The sequence below is a fragment of the Bison bison genome, unplaced genomic scaffold, assembly GCF_000754665.1.
Source record: "Bison bison bison isolate TAMUID 2011002044 unplaced genomic scaffold, Bison_UMD1.0 scf7180017864084, whole genome shotgun sequence".
NCBI lineage: Eukaryota > Metazoa > Chordata > Mammalia > Artiodactyla > Bovidae > Bison > Bison bison.
The window spans coordinates 178,590-199,642 of record NW_011494656.1 but is presented as its reverse complement, the minus strand read 5'-3'; the positions used below and the strand labels follow the sequence as shown (position 1 = coordinate 199,642).

The window sequence follows — 21,053 nt, the reverse complement described above, 5'->3', positions numbered from 1 at the left end:
AGGAAGTACACATTTAGAGAGAGAGAGACAGAGAGAAATCTATCTTCAGGAATTGGCTTACACGACGGGAAAGGCTTGGCAAGCCCCAAGTCTGCTGGGTCGGCCAGCAGGATGCAGACCCAGGGGAGAGCTGCAGTTCACGTCCAGAGTCCTGGCACGTCCCCTCTTCTTCCAGGGACGTCAGTCTGCTTTTAAATTAAGGCCTTCAACTGCCTGCGTGAGGCCCACCCATATTATGGAGTGTGTGTGTGTGTGTGTGTGTGTGTGCCCGCGCTCAGTCATTCAGTCGTCTCTGACTCTTTGCAACCCCCGTGGACTGTAGCCCACCAGGCTCCTCTGTCCATGGGATTTACCAGATGAGAATACTGGAGTGGGTTGCTGTTTCCTCCTCCAGGGGATCTTCCCAATGCAGGGATCAAACCCATGCGTCTTGCGTCTTCTGCCTTGGCAGGCAGATTCTTTACCTCTGTGCCACCTGGGAATCCCAGTGGAGGGTAATCTACTTTAAATTTACTCATTTAAATATAGATCTCATCTAAAAAATATCTTCACAAAAACATCTGTAAAGAAATATCTGGGTATCATGGCTTAGCCAAGTTGACACACAAAATTAAACATTCTAGCATCTTTAGGTAGTTTTAGTTTTATTTGCAAGCCTTAACTATTTGCAAAAGTAATCAGAGTGTAAGGAGATCTAACCAGCCAATCCTAAAGGAAATCAACTCTGAATATTCACTGGAAGGGCTGATGCTGAAGATGAAGCTCCAACACTTTAGCCACCTGATGCGAAGAGCCAACTCACTGGAAAAGACCCTGATGCTGGGAAAGATTGAAGGCAGGAGGAGAAGGGGACGACAGAGGATGAGATGGTTGGATGGCAACACCGACTCGATGCACATGAGTTTGGGTAAACTCCAGGAGACAGTGAAGGACATGGAAGCCTGGCGTGCTGCAGTCCGTGGAGTTGCAGAGTTGGACACAACTTAGCAACTGAACAACAATCAGAGTTGGTGTAAATCTGTCACAAGGGTACGTAGGAAGAGGTCTTGGGAGGCTCTGTGGACTGGACTTGCTGGGGGAAACTGATCTTCAACTCACCCAGTCTTGAAGGAAATTCTCAAATATCCTGGAGTGTTACCAGCTACACATAAGGAGAAGCCATGCACATGTCTAGTGTCCAGAGCCACTGGGCAGAGACAAGCGGGCAGAGATGCCCTGAATCCCATGTGCAGTCAGTCTGGCCATGTTCTTACCCCCGTTAGACAGTATCACAAGAAGCTAAGAATTCTTATGAGACTCAGGGTCAGAAACTGTGCAGCCCCGCCTGGGTGAATGCCACTGTGTCCCCCACATGGAAAAGCCACACACAGGTAAGCATAGTATTACTTACTCACCTTAAAGGGAATTGTATCCTCTGCCTGTACCTGGTAATTGATCGGCCGACAGCCCGTCAGTGTTAGCAAACAGAGCAGTAAATCCACTGCAGCAATATCAGAGCTGCCAAAGTCCACTGCTGCTGCTGAGTCGCTCAGTCGTGTCCGACTCTGTGCGACCCCAGAGACGGCAGTCCACCAGGCTCCCCCGTCCCTGGGATTCCCCAGGCAAGAACACTGGAGTGGGTTGCCATTTCCTTCTCCAATGCCTGAAAGTGAGAAGTGAATGTGAAGTCGCTCAGTCGTGTCCGACTCTTAGCGACCCCATGGACTGCCGCCTACCAGGCTCCTCTGCCCATGGGATTTTCCAGGCAAGAGTACTGGAGCCCACACTGGTTCCCAAAGCACGTGGTGCCACCCTGCATATCCACCTTTAACACGGGCTTAGAAACACTGCCTACCTTGTGTTCAGTACCTACCACGCAATTCAAAAACACTAGTCAGTGCAATCTGCAAAACAGATGCAGAAAGTAATAAGCTGTCTTTTCAGTACAATCTTCCAATCCCTGAGTTTCATAATGTTTCCTTCCCTCAGTGAGTGTGAAAATTATAACTATCAAGTGGGAACAAAATCACCACGTTTCTTGCCCAGGGATCCCCACCATTCCTCTAAAGTGTTTGCATGTTTGCATTTTTTCTAGTTGAGTTAATAATTGTCAATCATGTGGGACATCAAGTTCAATTCTATCAGAGCGGAAAGGAAAGAGGGAGGCGGAGAGAAAGAAGGTGAGAAAGGAGGGGCTGAGGAAGAAGGGCCATGGGGATGAGGGGACGTGAGGAGAAGGAAGGAGGAGAACTCGTCTAAAGCCGCTTCAGGTTATCCACGCGCTTGAAGGAACCACAGGGCTATTTTCAGAATGATTGGATCAAAGCATAATACCTCCAACATACTTGAAAGAAACAAATACTTCCTGCAAGTGAGAGAAAAATATCAACAAGACAAAAGGAAAAAATCAATGTTATGACGAATCCATCTATGAGCAATGTTGTGGTTTCTGAATCATGTGGTTTCTGCATCTTGATTATCACTTGATTCTAGTCTCACTTATCACAATGTTTAGACACAATGATAGCTTGAAATATTACTAATAGCTCCATGAGAGTGATAAAGTGGTCTTTCTTAAGCAGGTCACATAACTCGAAGAATGGAATCTGCCACAAGGCTTATCTATATTACTTTAGAATGAAATAGACTAGCATTTGCAAAATTATTTCACTTGATGAGGCCATTTTTGCCAGAGTGAAAATGTACAAAGCATTGTTTGATCATCTGCTCTGTGGAAAACAATGGATAGCAAACAGTATTGATTTGGAAAAAAAATTACCTCTTCAGGTAAGCACAATTTGAATTCAATAAAGACATGCAGATTTTACAAGGCACAGAATTACAGAGCAAGAGCTGGAAGGAGTCTCAGGGGCCAGCCTCGAGTCTTTGTTTTATAGAAACAGCAGCTTCAGCCCAGAAGGCTTAAGCGATTCAACCAATCAGTAAGGAAGAGCGCTGGCACTGAGCCCAGACCTTAGGACCAAGTTCAGCACTGTTGCGGTGCTCCTCCAGGCGTGACATTTAGGTGTGCCCCATGACCTGCATGCTTCTGTCCTCCACATTCCAGGATTCATACGATGAAATCCTAACACCCAATACAGTGGTGTTGGAACGTGGGGCCTTCGGGAGGCAATCGGGTCATGAGGGTTCAGTTCAGTCGCTCAGTCATGTCTGACTCTTTGTGGCCCCATGGACTGCAGCATGCCAGGCCTCCCTGTCCATCACCAACTCCCAGAGTCCACCCAAACCCATGTCCATTGAGTTGGTGATGCCATCCAACCATCTCATCCTCTGTCGTCCCCTTCTCCTCCTGCCTTCAGTCTTTCCCAGCATCAGGGTCTTTTCCAATGAGTCAGTTCTTTGCAACGGGTGATCAAAGTATTAGTTTCAGCTTCAGCATCAGTCCTTCCAATGAACATTCAAGACTGATTTCCTTTAGGATAGACAGGTTGGATCTCCTTGAAGAGACCCCATGAGGATAAGGGATTATTATTTTCATAAAAGGGCTCCAGAGGTCCCTGGCCCCTTCTGCTGTCTAAGGACTCAGTGAGAAGGAGCTGCTATGAGCCAGAAAAGGAGTCCTCACCAGACACTGAGATGCAGTACCTGGATCTTGGACTTCCCCGGCTCCAGGACTTCAAGAAATAAATGTCTGTTGTGAAAAAGCTGCCCCACTGTGTGCTATTTTGTTCTAGCAGCTCAAACAGCTCAGACAGTGTGTGAAGTAACTTCAGCCATTTACAGAGGGTTTTTATCTAGAGGCTTGGTGTCTACTTTAATAAATACAACTCATGGTTACCAGGAGCCATAAGCAAGCACAGTGTATCAGAACAAACCTAACCAGAAATCAAGTCCTTGCTGGGCACCTATTAGCATGCGTGCACCTATACATGGAATGAAGAAGCATCAGACATTCTCTACCTAAAAAGTTAAAAGCTATTGGAGAAGATCAAGCTGCGACCTGAAACAACATCAAAGTCAACAAATATGGGATTCATATCATTAGTGTTAAAAGATTTTGGAAAAGACTCATGAAGGCTAAATATCGAGCTGAATGAGTGGAGAGTTCCGTTTTTCAGCCATGAAAGAACACTAACTGGAAATGGACCCGTTAAGCAACAGTTTCAGAGCAGACAACACATCCCAGGACTGTGAGCCCTGAAAGAGGAGAAATCACTGAGGCAAGCCCTTCGCTCCCCAATTTCTGTGTGGAGGCACTTAGCAGATTCCAGTACACAGAGGGGAAATACAGGGAAGCATTTCCCCAGGCGGGGTCATGGAGAGCAGTAGAGATGCAGATCAGAGTTCAAGGAGGCTGCGACACCTGCAGTCTGCAGGCCAGAGCGTCAGAGAGAAAGCAGTGATGCAGGAAGAGAGGCCCAGAACTCTGCAGAGGGGCCCATGTGCATCTCCGGCTCCACACCAATCTATGTATTCATAGTGTGAAATTCCATGGGCCAGGCAAAGAATCAGCAGGGAAAGAACAGTGACCAAGGACCTGTGAGCTGAACAACTAGTAAAATTCTCACAGAGGCGGGAGGTGTTCAAGAGCCGAACAACAGTGGAGCTGTAGAGTGGAGAACTCATTCAACTCCTAGAGAACTCGGCGCCTGAGGAAAAGGAGTGCTCCGACCAGCACAGAGGCTACTCTGGACCTGCCCTGGCAAAGCTCTGAAAGCTCCAAAACCATCAAACTGTGCGAGCTGAAAGGGGAAGGAAAAAACACACAACTGTATTTGGAGACTTAACGCTCCTCTCTCAATAACTGATGGAAAGGTGGACAGAAAATCAGTGAGGGCTTAGACTTCTGAAACCAGACTATCAACCAACATGACAATTCATATTTTAAAACATCATAGCCATTCACTACACAATCTGTATTGTTTTCAAGGGTATATGGACTAAGATAAATCGGGTCATAAAACCAGTTTAGATACATTTAAAATAACTGAAATCAAACAGCTATTCACTGACCCACAACAAAATGAAGTTAAACATCAGTAACAAAAAAAGAAATCTAAAACATCCTCACATAATTGGAAATTAAACACCACGCTTCTGGAACTTCCCTGGCGATCCAGCGGCCCCACGCCACACAGCACAGCCAGAGGAAAACAAGAAAATACAAAGGAAATTAGACATCATTTTGATCTGAATGAGAATAAAAACATGACGTATCCAAATATGGGAGATGCAGCTAAATTAGTGTTTAGAGAAAAGTTTAGTATTAAATGCCTATATTTACGAAAAAGAAGATTCAAAATCAAAAATCTAAGCCGACATCATAAGAAGCTAGAAAAAGCGAAAATTAAACGCAAAGTAAGTTAAAGAAAATAAATAACAAAGGTACAAACAGCAATAAATAAAACAGAAAATAAAGAAGCAAAGGAAAAAAAGGTCTAAGAACCCAAAAGCTGGCTATTTGAAAGATAATTGACAAAGCTCCAGCTATGCTAGTAAAGAGAACAGGCACAGACTGGCCGTATCAGGAATGTCTTACAGACAATTAAGAAATACTATAAACCAGTTTATGCCACTAGACAATTTACACGAAATGTAGAAATTCCTTGAAAAACACAAACTGCCAAAACTGACATAAGAAATTTAGAAGCTGGAGAGCTCTGTTTCTGCCGTTTCTCAGCAAGTCCTCTTCTCTGACCTGCTCTGCAACCCCGGAACTGGGGCCTGTAAACACTATCTTTTGCCAGTGAGGAGGGTACCATGGGGACATTCAGAAGCAAGGAGCTTCCATCCCCAAGACAGTGCGCTTTCTTCTTCCTGCTCCCGTGGCGAGCTCACTGCAGCCTCGGGGACACCCTGTGATGCCTCTCTGCCAGGGAGGGCGTGGGACAACCAGAGGCCCTGACCCACCAGGTGCTTTCACCAACACGCCAGCAGTTTTCCCAGAAAAGCTCCATCGGCACCACAAAGGGGAACTTTCTAAAGTTCAGCAACCTTCCAGGAGGCGGCTTCCCAGTAAGTCTCAAGTCCACCCCCAAAGCCAGGTTGCTGCTTGCCAGCTGCAGCGGCACCATCTCAGCAGTTCTGGGCCATCCACAGAACCAGGGCCACGCCACCTCCAGTGAGATCAGAATCTCGGCCTTGCGTGGAAACCCTCCTCTGGGTGTGCTCCTTCCTTGAGGATTCTGCCCAGCCGAGAGAGCGGCTGTCTCCATGGCGGCCATGTCTGTATTCTTCAGGGGTCTCCTTACTTCTTAGCAGTTAATCCTGTTGCTGCTGCTGCTGCTGCTAAGTCACTTCAGTCGTGTGCGACTCTGTGTGACCCCATAGACAGCAGCCCACCAGGCTCCCCCGTCCCTGGGATTCTCCAGGCAGGAACACTGGAGTGGGTTGCCATTTCCTTCTCCAATGCATGAAGTGAAAAGTGAAAGTGAAGTCGCTCAGTCGTGTCCGACCCTCAGCAACTCCATGGACTGCAGCCTTCCAGGCTCCTCCGTCCATGGGATTTTCCAGGCAAGAGTACTGGAGTGGGATGCCATTGCCTTCTCCGTTAATCCTGTTACTAGTTAATAACTCTCTCTGTGAAGTTTTTCCTAGTGTAGCTTCTGCCTCCTCAGGGACCCTGACTGATACAACTGATGAACTCCATCTAAGATTTAAGAAACTCACAAACTCTTTCAAAAAATAAAGAAAAGGAGGGAACACTTGCCAATTGAGTTTATAAAACATCATCCTGGTACTAAAACCAGACAAAGACATTAAAAAAAAAAAAAAACTAGACCCATATTCCATGCAAACATAAACATAAAAACCCTTAACCAAATACCAAGGAATCAAATGCACTACTATATACACACAGGGTAAAAAACACCACTTGGTCATGACATATCTCAGGAAGGCAAAACTGTTTTAATATTTAAAAATCAAACATGAAATACCATCTTCACAAAATAAAGGAGAAAAATCATGTAACTGTCTGATTAGGTATATAAAAATCATATAACTTTTTGATAAATTGAATCTCTATTCACAATAAAATTCTCCGCACACTGGAAATTGAAGGTAACTTTCCCTAAATAAAGGGAATCTACAGAAAAGAAATATCTACACTATATCTAACACTATAGCTAACATCACACTTAATGACAAAAGACACTTCTTCCCTATGGTCAGGAATACAGCAAGGACATCTGCTCTTACCACGTCTTCCCTGCCTTGTACTAGCAGTCCTAGCCTGTGAAATAAGGCACCAGAAACAAAGCAGACCTACTAGAAATGAAGAAGTAAAACTATCTGTACTTACAGATGATATTATCATATATGTAGAAAAGTCTAAAAATTTTGTTTTTTTTTAAAGCTACTAAAATAAGCGAATTTAGTAATGTGGTGGGACAGCAGGTCAACAAAAGAAAATCAACTCTATTTTGATGCATGCACAACAAAGAACTGAAAAATAAGGAGAAAACACCATTTACAATAGCATCAAAAAACAAAATATTTAAGGATAAATATAACAAAATATGTATAAAAACTGTACAGTGAAAACTACAGAAATTGCGGAGAAATATTATAGAAAGCCTCAAAGCATGGAGATGGAACATGATCCCAGACTAAAGCGTCGATATTATTAAGATACTCATTCTTCCCATCTGTAACGCTGGTGTGATTCCAATCAAAATTCTAGAAAGGACTTTGCAGAAATATATGAGTCAAAAACTTATAGAAATGTAAAGGATCTAGATTACTCAAAACCATTTTGAAGGACAAAGTTGGAGGATATAAGCTGAGCTCAAATTTTACTATTCGTCACCTCCACTGTATAATCATAAGGGATTTGATTTAGACCATATGTGAACGGCCTAGTAGTCTTCCCTACTTTCCTCAAGTTAAGCCCAAGTTTTGCTGATGATCTGAGCCACAGTCAGCTCCAGATCTTGTTTTTGCTAACTGTATAGAGCTTCTCCATCTTCAGCTGCAAAGAATATAACCAATATGATTTCGGTATTGACCATTTGGTGATGTTCATGTGTAGAGTCATCTGTGTTGTTGGAAAGGGTGTTTGCTAATGAAGAGAATGTGGTATTTGCCTAAAGACAGACAGACATATCAGTAGAACAGAATAGAGAGTCTATTATTGGTTGTACACATGTATGGTCAATTGATTTTTGACAAAGGAAGTCTTTAACAAATGATGCTGGAGAAACTGAATATTCATACAGAAAGAATATGAACTTCAATCCTCATCTCTCTTCGTGAACAAAAAGTAATGCACAGGGGATCACAGATCTGAATACAGAAATACACTAAGATTCTAGAAGACAAAGAAAACATCCTTGTTAACTTGGGCCAAACAAATATATCTTCGGACACCAAAAACACACCTATCATAAAAGGAAAAAATGACAAATTGGACTTCCAAATTCAAATTTTTTACTTTTCAGAAGATATAGACTTGGAGAAAATCTACAAAATACACATCTGAGTTTAGAAAACAACTGCACCTGAAATGTATAGCGACCTCTTACAACTCAACAATAAGGCAAGGAGCCGTATTTGTTAAATGAGCAAAAGATTTGAACAAACACTGCATGAGAATATATGAAAGGGAAATAAGCCCTTGAAAAGATGCGCAGCAACTAATGAATTGGAGAAGGCAATGGCACCCCACTCCAGCACTTTGCCTGGAAAATCCCATGGATGGAGGAGCCTGGTGGGCTGCAGTCCATGGGGTCGCTAAGAGTCGGACACGACTGAGCGACTTCACATTCACTTTTCACTTCATGCATTGGAGAAGGAAATGGCAACCCACTCCAGTGTTCTTGCCTGGAGAATCCCAGGGACGGGGGAGCCTGGTGGGCTGCTGTCTATGGGATCGCAGAGTCGGACACGACTGAAGCGACTTAGCAGCAGCAGCTAATGAACCTACTACAGAGTCACAAGAACGGGTTAAAATTAAAAATAATAATAATAGGAAGCACTGACAAGAATGTAGAGCAACTGAAATTCTCAAACATTTCTAATGGGAGTATAAAATCATACAATTAACTTGGAAATGTTTGATAGTTTCTTATAAAGTTGAACACACACTTCCCAATAGGATCTAGCAATTTCACTTCTTGGCATTTACCCAGAAAAAATGAAAACGTATGTCCATACCAAAGCTTGTACTCGAATGTTCATAACAATTTTATTCGTAATTCTAAAACTGGGGGGACAAATTGTGGTATACCCCTTCAATGGGGCAAATCACTGATATACATAGCACATAAACAAATGTCAAAAACTTCATGATAAGTAAAAGAAATCATTCATAAAAGAGTACAAAGTGTATGATACCGTTTTTATAATGTTTTGGAACAAAGAAAATTTATCAACAGTGACAGAAATCAGATCAATGATTGCCTAGGATCAGGGTGGGGTGAGGGTAAATGACTGCATAGGTATAAGAGAGAACTTTCTGGAGTGACAAAACAGTTTGATATCTTGGTTTATCCATTTACCAAGACTCATTGAACTGTACATTTAAAATGCAAACATTTTACCAAATGTAAATTACACCTCAATAAAGTTAATTTTTAAAAATATGTAGTGACCTAAACTGGAAATCACTTAGACTGGTTTTAATTTAAAAATTTTCCTCTGTAACCGGGTTTATTCTAAAATTTAGTTTCTTGTCTCTAATGGTAATACAAAACTTCATGTTGGTTTCGCCTACATTAAATCATTATAAATTCAAAAACTGTAGAATTAGTTCAATGAACTTTTAAACCTTCATTATAAAAAAAATTTGTTTTATCCACATGAATAACTGATTTGCTTCAAGGGGGTACACTAATGATTAGATATAAATTATAATGCATGAGAAACATTCTCACCTACACTTAAACGTATTTGTACTTCAGTTAAATAAATACTTCTAACCACAACAACATATTAGAGGATGCTCCAGTTCTACACACCAGCAAAAGGTAGGTGGTCACCTATCTCCCAGCACAAGGAGGTGGAAGTATTCATTAGTCACTTTAGTTTGTCACCAGTGCCAGGAGAGAAGTCAGACCAGAAAGGCACAGTGAAATGAAACAAAAAATGTGCTACAATTTTACCTTTGGACCCACTCACAGCACTGGCTACATGCCAGGGAGCTTTCTTCCTCCTTCCAGCCACCTGGGAAAACGTTCACAGAGTTGTAAGGGTCACAAGACTAAAAGCTGGACCCAAAAGAAAAAAAAAAAAAATGCAGGTAACCCAATTAATCTGCGCACATTTATTACTGTAGAAATATCTTTAGAGGTAGTTACTAATGAGCTATTTTTCAAATCATCTCACTCATCATAATTCAAAAATATATCACTTTAAAAAGGAAAAGAAAAAAGTACTTTCAGAGTGCAGGTGTAACATGTTGGAGTGGTTCCCGCACAGCAGTACCTCCAGGGTCTTCAGCTTCCTATGAGGGCGGCGCAGCCCACGATGAGGACACGCAGTCAGTGTGAACAGACACATCGCCGTCCGAGCGAGCCCTGGCCATCTGCACGGGCAAGTAAGATGGCGAAAGCTACCTCGGCATTAACCCAAGGCGTCAGGGTCTCAACACCCTAACCACTCCCAAGGATGGGACCCGCGTACTTCATGTCCTATGTATGGGACACATCAGGTCATGTTAAAGCGTCATCTGTTTCCCCTTGGAATTAGTTCTAAAATAATCTTCAGGAGGATCAGCAAAAATATATTTTTCTCCTCATTTCCTCTTCATTATTTTTCACCTCTGAAAGGCTCCTATGTTGATCATCAAAACGAGAATTGGCTCTGAATCAAACCCAAAAAGAAGGACAATGCAGAGTGTCCCATGGCCCTCTGTGGATTAATGTGAGGCTTCCACACGGAAGTTGTCAAACTGTGCAAATTCAAAGGAATGAGTCCCAATCGCGGCCCAGCCGTTTTCTGGGAAGTTCACAGAGATGTTCTTCCAGAGGGTCTTGCCATTCAGCTTGCCGGAGGAGAAACGACCCTGGAATGGAGAGAGACACACCCCTTAGACACATGGGAAAATGGTCCTCTGAAGCCTGCTGCTCCATGGAAGGGCCACCTACTTAGTGTAGCAAATATGTAGCAAATATTCTTCTCACGCAAGACTCATCAAGGCAATATGATCCCACAACTTTGAGCGGTTTGAAATGCAGGGGAAATTTTCTCAAAGGAAATTCTCATCTATTTATATAAACAGTTCCCAAGACACAAAATCCTCAATATTTCCTGTACTCCCCCAAAATGCTGTAAAATCTGCTGGAATGTAACACTTTTCATAACATCATGATAAATTTGTAGACAAAAGCTCACTAAAATAAAACATATTTCTTATTTACACGTAGTTGCAATTATGTCCTTTGTAGCTTACAGCTACCAGCTCTTCAGACGGTTCAGCAGGGGCCAAGATGTTTATTTAAGGTCTTCATGAAAGAGAATCAGCCCAGCCAGGAGAAGGGTAATTAACCTTCATTTTATTGTTTTATCCTCATGTACAGAATATCACTTTGAGGTCATTTCAAAAGCTCACCCTTATGTTAGAAAAACAGTAACCAGCATTTAAACTGGTGACTGGGAGGGGCGGGGGGAGTGGATGGAAGAAGAGAGAAATATCCACAGGAACAATGTACTGGTCACTGACAGAGAAAGATAAACATAACACCTTTCTCAGACAGCTGCCCTTCCTACTTAGCTAAGTGCCTGGCACACAGCTCTTACCATTATTACAGCTTGCTTGTGAGCAAACATTCACAGCACACTCCTTCCGGCCACATTTAAAACTAGCTAATTTCAAAAGGGTGAAGAGCAAAAGATCCAAAGTGCTAGGCGGAGTCAAAATAAAATCTGCTCTTGAGTCATACACTTATAATGGAAAGGGCCTTCATCTAGTTCTTGTGTTTTATGGCTGCAGACATGGCGACGAGCAATCAGAATCACAGATTTACCAGTGATGCTCAGACCTGAATCTGAGTTGCCCAACTCCACATGCAGAGCCACATACGCTCCCATTACTGCACACCTCACAGCGATCCAGCTCCAGCTCTGAAAGTGCTTGCTGCACCTCTTCCGCCATTGAGGGACTGGTGACTATTACACTGAGCCCAGGGCTTGCACACACAAACCCCATTATGCACAGAAGCTCATCTCCCTGCCCCACCCCCAGCATCCGCTGCCCCATCCTCTGACCACCGCTCCCACCCGGCCAGTCAGAGCGCGCCCTCCACTCAGACCTCAGCTCGGTCACCACCTCCAAGAGGCCTTCCCTGGCCGCTGTCTGGAGAATCTGGCAGGGAAGCTACTTTACCTCATTATCCCATTTTTACTTTCACAGTTTTATTTGCTTATTTATAGCAGGAGTCAGCCAGCTCTGGCGCACAGCCCAGCCACCTATTTTTATAAATTCAGTGGAACACAGCCACGCCGGTTCATCCACCTACTGTCAAAGGCTCCATTCTCCCTACAAAAGCAGAGCTGAAGAACTGCAAAGTACACCATAGGGCGCTCAAGGCCTGAAATAGTTCCTTTTTGGCCCTTTACAGAAAAAAAAAAAAGAAAAACTTACTAACTCTTGTCCCAGAAGAACAGAGGCTCCGAGAGAGCAGCAATCTTGCCTGTCTAGTTCACTACTATATCCCTAGTACTTAGAACAGTGCATATAGTAGACTCTTGGTAAAAATGTGTCGAGTGAAAAAAAATAAAAATCATCTAACTCTCAAACAACCCACAGAGCTTACTTCCATTTTAAAGATAAGGACAGAGGTTCACAAAGGTGAAATAACCGAGACCCACACTAGCATCCCAAGGACTAGTGGTTTGCTGGCATCACGGCAGGTTCTCTGCCTGTTTTCCACTATTTATCACACTTTCCCCATCTCATTTGATAACATAAAATGTTAAAAAAAAAAAAAAAAAAGACACAAGAAAAGAACATTTTACCTCCAGGAACTGGGATTGGCAATACTTACATTCAGAGTTAAAGTGAGTGTATACCATTTTTTTGCTGTAACATCAGCATGTCCTAAACTATATATGATCCATCCAGCTGTAACACAAAAAGATTATCCTAGTTGGCACATTTTTAAAATCTAAATCACTGAATCGCAGAACTCACTGGGGGTTCTTAGGTACATCCATATGTAGCAAAGTCGGTCATAATAAAGATTGACATTTCCAAGATTTAAATCTACAACTGATTTAAAACAAAAAAACATCCTTCATTGAGGAACTCAACATGCAGAGATCCTACCCTGAGCAATAACAATACATGAGCTCACAAGAAAATGAGCAAAATAAACTTACAAACCAAGCAGGGTACATGACGCCTTAGCATGTATATTCAGGTCTGTATGTACACCTGATCGGACCAAATATAGAAGATAAGCAGGAACAGTCAAAAAACTACCATAAGATTTCCAGGTAGTGTAACTCACTACAAGGTAGTATTAATTGCATTAGAGAATTAGAGAGAAAATAATGTCAATTTTTGAATGTATTATATTTGAATGCCTGACAGAAACTCAGGATGAGATGTTCAATGGGCAGTTTAAGACACAGGGCAGTGGGGACTGAAGACAGAGATTTAAATCTCTAGTTCCACTTCTTCCACTACCTCATTTTGAGACCTTCAGCAAATCAATTAACCTCTCTGGCACTCTCTTTTGGATTGGAAAATGCGAGGTACCTTCCAGACCAGTCATGCTATGATTATGCAATTTCTATTCTAATGTCCTTATTACCCACTCGCTCTTTAACTTCTATTTTATCACTGGAGCCCTTTAACCTAAGGAAGAAGCAAAGGGGGAAAACAACAGGAGACAAGACTTTTTATTAATGCAGGATGAAAGTCAAGAGACTTTGAATCAGAAAGAGTCACCAATAAGATCTAGTTTCAACAGAGTGGTGTGTACCCAAACCAAAGTGAAGTGGATGGAATTCAACTTGAACAGATTCTAAGTACCTACTCTAGATAAAATACTATTATACATAAGACAGAGACTGTTAAGATGAATAATAAAGTCAAGCTGTTTTCAAGTTATTGACTAAATTAGGAAATAGGGTATCTCCATTTTAAGCCAGTTAATTCTTCCCTTTATATTTCCATAAGCACACCAGCAACATTCTTATACTTCTGCTTTTTTTTTAATTTCCTGAGTATTCTCTCCTTACCCCCACACCCTACTCTAACAGCCTAGCTCAAGGCTACAATACCCGAGAGACTTTGCACAATTTCCTCTTTCACTGAGCTGCCTCTGTACTAATTAATTAACACTATAATATGGAATCGTTTGGTGTTTGCTTACACATGTTGAATCTCTTCCCAATTAGATGCTCAAACATGGTGAGGTATTTCACTACTCCCATAGGTAAAAAGCAGACACTCACATCAACATATCACATAGTAAATCACGTGCTACAGAAAAATGCACTTACCTAGATCGCCTGTGACTCTGTAGGTTCCATTTGCAAAAATCCAGAAGAAAATCCCCCTGGCACTTCTAATCAAAATACCACCTTTATTGACTCTTCCAGCAATGAACACGCCTCCCTTCTCAGGGGTCTCTATGTACACATCACATTTTATAGTCAGATTGGACCTGCAGAACCAAAGTGTTAGTGCTTTTAATTATGTCATTTCAAATGCAGCACCAATGGCTCACTTCACAGCCACATGCTTCCAAACTTCTAACTGAGGGAAGGATGTGTTTCGCTAAGTCCACATTAATAGCACGTATGGGCTTCAAGAATCTTCACCAATAATGGTTTTAAATTTTACATGACTAAAGTCAAGTCATTTCATTGCTTCTTTTAAATGACTTACTATTGGAAAATAATATTTATTGTTTTCAAGTTTCCTAAGAATATATTTCCTGTATTTCTATAATAAAATAACTTCTTACTCTAAGAATATAATAAGATTCCATTTTTTTCTAGGAATACCATAAAAGATAGGTTTCCACTAAGTCTGAGCAAAAACGTTTATTATTTACATCAGCAAAGAGAAGCAGTGAAGGCTACGTATTAGGAGCCTCTGGGAAAAGTTACTTTGAAGCTAATTTTTACATTTAACCCTAACAAGACTTAAAAACAACAGAAGAAAGATCTAAAATTATTTTCTCTGTCAAGTCAGAGTCAACTCTCCCTTGACTCTATAGCAGGCGTTTTCAGACTTGAGCCCCATGGAAATCACCCTGGAGGGCGTGTTTGATTCCGCCTGCCAGCCCCACTCTCAGGGTCTGACTCAGCAGGTATAGGGTGGGCCCTTGAACCTGCGTGTCTAACAGACTGCCAGGTGATGCTGATGCTGCAGGTCCAGAAACCTCACTCCGAGAACCATTTTCCCCTACAGGGTATCTCTGCCTACGAAGAGGCAGTAACAGCTGGGTTTTGGCAGTGCTGACTGACAGAGTATACCAAAGGAGGAGAAAGATTGAGCCAAACAGGAGCTAACAGAGCATCATCAATGAGCTCTCCTCCAGGCTTCCTTTCACAAATGCCACCAGATTTCTTTTGCAGTGATTTGTTGTTATTTAGCTGCTAAGTCATGTCCAACTCTTTGTGACCCCAAGAACTGCAGCCCACCACGCTTCCCTGTCCATGGAATTCTCCAGGCAAGACTACTGGCGTGGGTTGCCATTGCCTTCTCAAGGGATCTTCCTGACCCAGGGATCAAACCCAGGTCTCTTGCATTGGCAGGCAGATTCTTTACTGCTGAATCACCAGAGAAGCCCACAATCACCCCAATCCAACATGACCTCTGAAAACAATTCCCCTCCTACTCAAATTTTAAGTGCAAATGGGAAAGAATTAGCTTGCACACAGCCAAGCAATAAAGCAAGCAATTTATCTAAAATGAAGAATGCCAAGAAATATATTTTTTGAAATGGGGAGAAACTGGATCTAGAATTATGTAGTTTTTACATTTCTCATCACTGAATTTTGCACAGGGAAATGTTACTTGTAAAGGAAAATATAAAAAAGAAGCACCTACAACAGGTACACAACCATCAGGAAAATCCTCATTTAATCAAAGCTGGGCTACTTTACGGGAAGATCAAGTGCTAAGTAACTAGAGCCCAGTCTCTCCTGTGTGTCCCCCCCCCTGCAGAGCGTGCTCTTCTCTGTGCAGATCACCACCAGCACGAGACCACCTGGGACCGGACTGGTTCCCCTACCTCTAAATCCCCTACCTCTCATTATCATGGTGCTGGTTCATCAGAACCTGTCAGCACCATAAACTCATTCTATTTAGTGCGAGAGTGAGAGAAGATCAAATGTTTTACTTTTTTTACATCACGTTCCATAATAAATTATTCTTACATCAGAACTTACACACAATTTTACAGATAATGAATAAAATAGAATAAAAATTTGGCTTCATCTTCCAAAGCCATAACCCCTCAGAAGTGCTGAGAAAATAAAAACCAGCCAACATATTGAGCAAATTTGATCAAAAGGATTCAAGAGTTCAGGTCTGTTCAGAAAAAGATAATTTTGTGATTGTCCTCAGATTCCAGCCAAAGCTTACTAATAAGATGAAAGTCTGAAGTAGCTTTGGGAAAGTCCACCCTCTATAGTCAAATTACTGCGCTGACACTTAACTAAATCTAAACGTGAGGGAGAAGGAAATGGCACCCTACTCCAGTACTGGAAAATCCCTGGACGGAGGAGCCTGGTGGGCTGTAGTCCATGGGGTCGCTAAGAGTCGGATACGACTGAGCGACTTCACTTTCACTTTTCTGCATTGGAGAAGGAATGGCAACCCACTCCAGTGTTCTTGCCTGGAGAATCCCAGAGATGGTGGAGCCTGGTGGGCTGCTGTCTATGGGGTCGCACAGAGCCGGACACGACTGAAGCGACTTAGCAGGAGCAGCAGGGCTTCCCTGGTGGCTCAGCTAGTAAAGAATCCACGTGCAAGGCGAGAGACCTGGGTTCAGTCCCTGGGAGAAGGGAATGGCCACCCACTCCAGTATTGTGGCCTGGAGAATCCATGGACAGTCCATGGGGTCGCTAAGAGTGGGACACAACTGAGCGACTTCACTTTCACTTTCATGCATTGGAGAAGGAAATGGCAACCCACTCCAGTATTCTTGCCTGGAGAATCCCAGGGATGGGGGAGCCTGGTGGGCTGCTGTCTATGGTGTCGCACAGAGTCGGACACGACTGAAGCGACTTAGCAGTAGCAGCAGCAGCAAACGTGAGGGAAATTCTGTTCTAAACACAGTCCTAAGAACTGATGGCACCCAGCATGCATAGAGCTAATTGACTGGAATAGCACTATAAATACACTCTAACTTTCTGGTTCCTGCCCTCAGGGAGAAGACAGTGATTAAAACAAGGCTGTGAGAGGAAGTCCAAGGAGCAGGGGCTACAGCGAGGGACAGACCTGGCCTCTTGCCCTGGTTCTGAATTTAAGAGTATGGGATCTTGAACAATCTTACCCCGACGCCTCAGTTTCCCAGTCTGTACGGTAGGCAGGGTGCTGCCTTCAGCATAAAGCAGCCATCAGAAGCACAGACCAGTGTTCAGTGTTACCCAGCTTCCACTCCCTCCTCTCCCTCCTCTCCCTGCAATACACCGGCATCACGGCCGGGGACAGAAATGAACGTGGGATGCGTATGCATCTCTCAGCAGCTCCAGCTCCCCTGCACCCAGAATAGGATGATGAGAAACAAAACAAAGTAAACAGGATGAGAGCAAATTTTACAAGGCTTTGGAATCAGGCCCGGAAATGTGTATTGGGTTCGGCAGCAGGCGGGGATCTCGGTGTGTTCCTGAGCAGCGAAACGACAGGAGGGGGGCAGAGCTAAGAAGGACAGAAGCATGACTGCAGTTTTCTGGTTCTTTTTCTTTCAGAATATGTCACTCTTTCCTTCTCTCCCCACTTCACTTCATCCCCCCTTCCCTACCTCCTTCCCCACTGCAATAGTAAGATTGAGTACTGCTATGTAAATACTGCAAAACCTTCAAAGTTACAAAGAGTTTTGGTTAATCATCTCTCTTTTAAAATGAAATTCTCTCAACCTTTCTAGATTCTCAGCCAGAAACAAAACATTTGGGGTTCAGAGAGAACTTCATGTAGAATATTCACAGGCATGGGGGATAAGGGTTGGCCCACAAAGTATCTATGGAGGCTGGCTTCCAGACTAGTGGTCAAAATATAGCAGGGCCCATCCCTTAGACAAATAAACTCAGTCACCTGTCTTACAATAAGATCATTAGTTAAAAAAAAAAAAAAAAGAGGAAATCACAAAGCCCAGTGACATGACCAGAATATCCAGATAAAGTGTCTAGTACAGAGATTAAATTGCCAACATCCATTGAATCATCAAGAAAGCAAGACAGCTCCAGAAAACCATCTACTTCTCCTTTATTGACTATGCCAAAGCCTTTGACTGTGTGGATCACAACAAACTGTGGAAAATTCTGAAAGAGATGAAATACCAGACCACCTTACCAGCCTCTCTGAGAAATCTGTATGCAGGTCAAGAAGCAACAGTTAGAACTGGACATGGAACAACAGACTGATTCCAAATTGGGAAAGGAGTACGTCAAGGCTGTATATTGTCACCCTGCTTATTTAACTTATATGCAGAGTACATCATATGAAATGCCAGCTTGGATAAAGCACAAGCTAGAATCAAGATTGTCAGGAGAAATATCAATAACCTCAGATATGCAGATGACACCACCCTTATGGCAGAAAGTGAAGAGGAACTAAAGATCCTCTTGAGAAAGTGAAAGAAGAGAGTGAGAAAGTTAGCTTAAAGCTCAACATTCAGAAAACTAAGATCATGGCATCCGGTCCCATCACTTCATGGCAAATAGATGGGGAAACAATGGAAACACAGACAGACTTTATTTTCTTGGGCTCCAAAATCCTTGCAGATGGTGACTGCAGCCATGAAGTTAAAAGACACGCACTGCTTGGAGAAAAAGCTATGACCAACCTAGATGGCATATTAAAAAGCAGAGACATTACTTTGCCAACAAAATCCAGTCAAAGCTATGGTTTTTCCAGTAGTCATGTGTGGATATGAGAGCTGGACTATAAAGAAAGCTGAGCAGAGAATAATTGATGCTTTTGAACTGTGGTGTTGGAGAAGACTCTTGAGAGTCCCTTGGACTGCAAGGAGATCAAACCAGTCAATACTAAAGGAAATCAGTCCTGAGTGTTCATTGGAAGGACTGATGTTGAAGCTGAAATTCCAATACTTTGGCCACCTGATGTGAAGAACTGACTCATTGGAAAAGACCCTGATGCTGGGAAAGATTGAAGGCGGGAGGAGAAGGGGATGGCAGAGGATGAGATCGTTAGATGGCATCACTGACTCGATGGACATGAGTTTGAGCAAGCTCCGGGAGTTGGTGATGGACAGGGAGGCCTGGAGTGCTGCAATCCATTGGGCTGCAGAGAGTCGGACATGACTGAGCGACTGAACTGAAATGAACAGAGATGCTGGTATAAACAGTATTTCTGTTGTATAAAAAGATAATCCACCAAAGTCATCCTAAATTAGGTAAGAATTCTTTATCCTAATAATTATTCATGGTGCTATAATGGTTCCAGAAACTTTGGATAACTGAAAGTTTCTCAAGATTTATATCAGAGCTTGTGACTAGAACTGCATTTCATAACACAGATTAAGGCTCTGCAGAAGGGATAGAGACTTTCTACAGCATTCCTCATATAAAGAATTCAAGGCTTTCTTCCAAATTATCTTCCCTTCCCTGTCCAATTTCCAGGCTACAGATATGGCTATTTTGTGACTTCGCATTAATAGTTACTATCACTAAGCCTGAAATGCTTGTATTTTATGTCTCACGGTGGAGGTATACTAGTTAAATTCACTAGCCAACTGAAAGCTGATTTGCTTTTTACTATTGCCATCTGCTGTCACCTTGTAAACAGATTTTGCACAAAGGCTAAAACAGTGTAATTCAAGTATGGGTCCAGCAGGTGGCAACACCAGATCAACGGAGCAACTCTCCAGCAAAAACAAAAGCTTAAAAACAACATGCATATCACAAAGTCTGCTGCTGCTGCTAAGTCCACTTCAGTCGTGTCCGACTCTGTGCGACCCCACAGACGGCAGCCCACCAGGCTTCCCCGTCCCTGGGATTCTCCAGGCAAGAACACTGGAGTGGGTTGCCATTTCCTTCTCCAGTGCATGAAAGTGAAAAGTGAAGTCGCTCAGTCGTGTCCGACTCTTAGCGACCCCATGGACTGCAGCCCACCAGGCTCCTCCATCCATGGGATTTTCCAGGCAAGAGTGCTGGAGTGGGGTGCCATTGCAAAGTCTGCTTATGCGTAAATTTTACATTATAACTGGGGCCAAAGCCCTCAGATTTCACATTAAAACCAATCTTACCCTGCAACGATTACTATTAAATTGGGGAAATCTGAGGGAAGGACGCCGAACAACAGCAAAATGACCGGCTGGTCTGCGCCCACTGTGACAGTCAACAGTTATCACAGACCTCTTAGGCTCCTGGACAAGGAGGGCTGTTGTGGAGTCCTGGCTTCAGAAAGTACCTGACGACATTACAAGGTTATTTCACCACATCTATGGTAAAGACGAGGTCAGTTTTACATACCATGAGTAATCCCCGATAACGCTGATGGTGTTGAACGCATCAGCAGCCCACGTGATGGGCCTCTGATTGAGAACCTGCCGCAGTGTGAAGCGATGGTCTCCGGGGTCTTCCATATTCACGTAGTATTCAAACACCCCAGTCTGGTCAGCAAAATTCGGAGCTTCACTAAAGAACGGGTAATCTGTTCAGAACACAATAAATTGTGTGTTGAGTTATCAAATCATTACAGCATCTCTCCTCTCTAATGTTTTCTGGTACATTCTGATATACTTTTGAAAAGTTTTAAATAGGCAAATGATATTTTTTATTGTTGTTCAGTCACTAAGTCATGTCCAACTCTTTGCGACCCCATGAACTGCAGCATGCCAAACTGCCCATGGGATTTCCCAGGCAAGAATACTGGAGTGGGTTGTCATTTCCTTCTCTAGGGGATGTTCCCAACCCAGGGATTGAACCCGTATCTCCTGCATTGGCAGGCAGATTCTTAAACACTGAGC

The 21,053-nt window shown here is 42.9% G+C and overlaps 1 protein-coding gene across 2 annotated transcripts in view; it reads right to left on the bottom strand.

Annotated features, from left to right (window-relative positions):
• Positions 1-9,108: 9,108 nt before the first annotated feature.
• Positions 9,109-21,053, bottom strand: part of GALC (galactosylceramidase) — a 58,065-nt gene continuing 46,120 nt past the window's right edge. For both annotated transcript variants that reach the window (XM_010837876.1, XM_010837877.1), the window contains exons 14-17: positions 20,557-20,737; positions 14,392-14,555; positions 12,927-13,003; positions 9,109-10,945 (exon numbers count right to left, since the gene is read on the bottom strand). In XM_010837876.1, the coding sequence (XP_010836178.1) occupies positions 10,799-10,945; positions 12,927-13,003; positions 14,392-14,555; positions 20,557-20,737 (569 nt within the window). In that variant the 3' untranslated portion in view covers positions 9,109-10,798. The remainder of the gene's footprint in view (positions 10,946-12,926; positions 13,004-14,391; positions 14,556-20,556; positions 20,738-21,053) is intronic.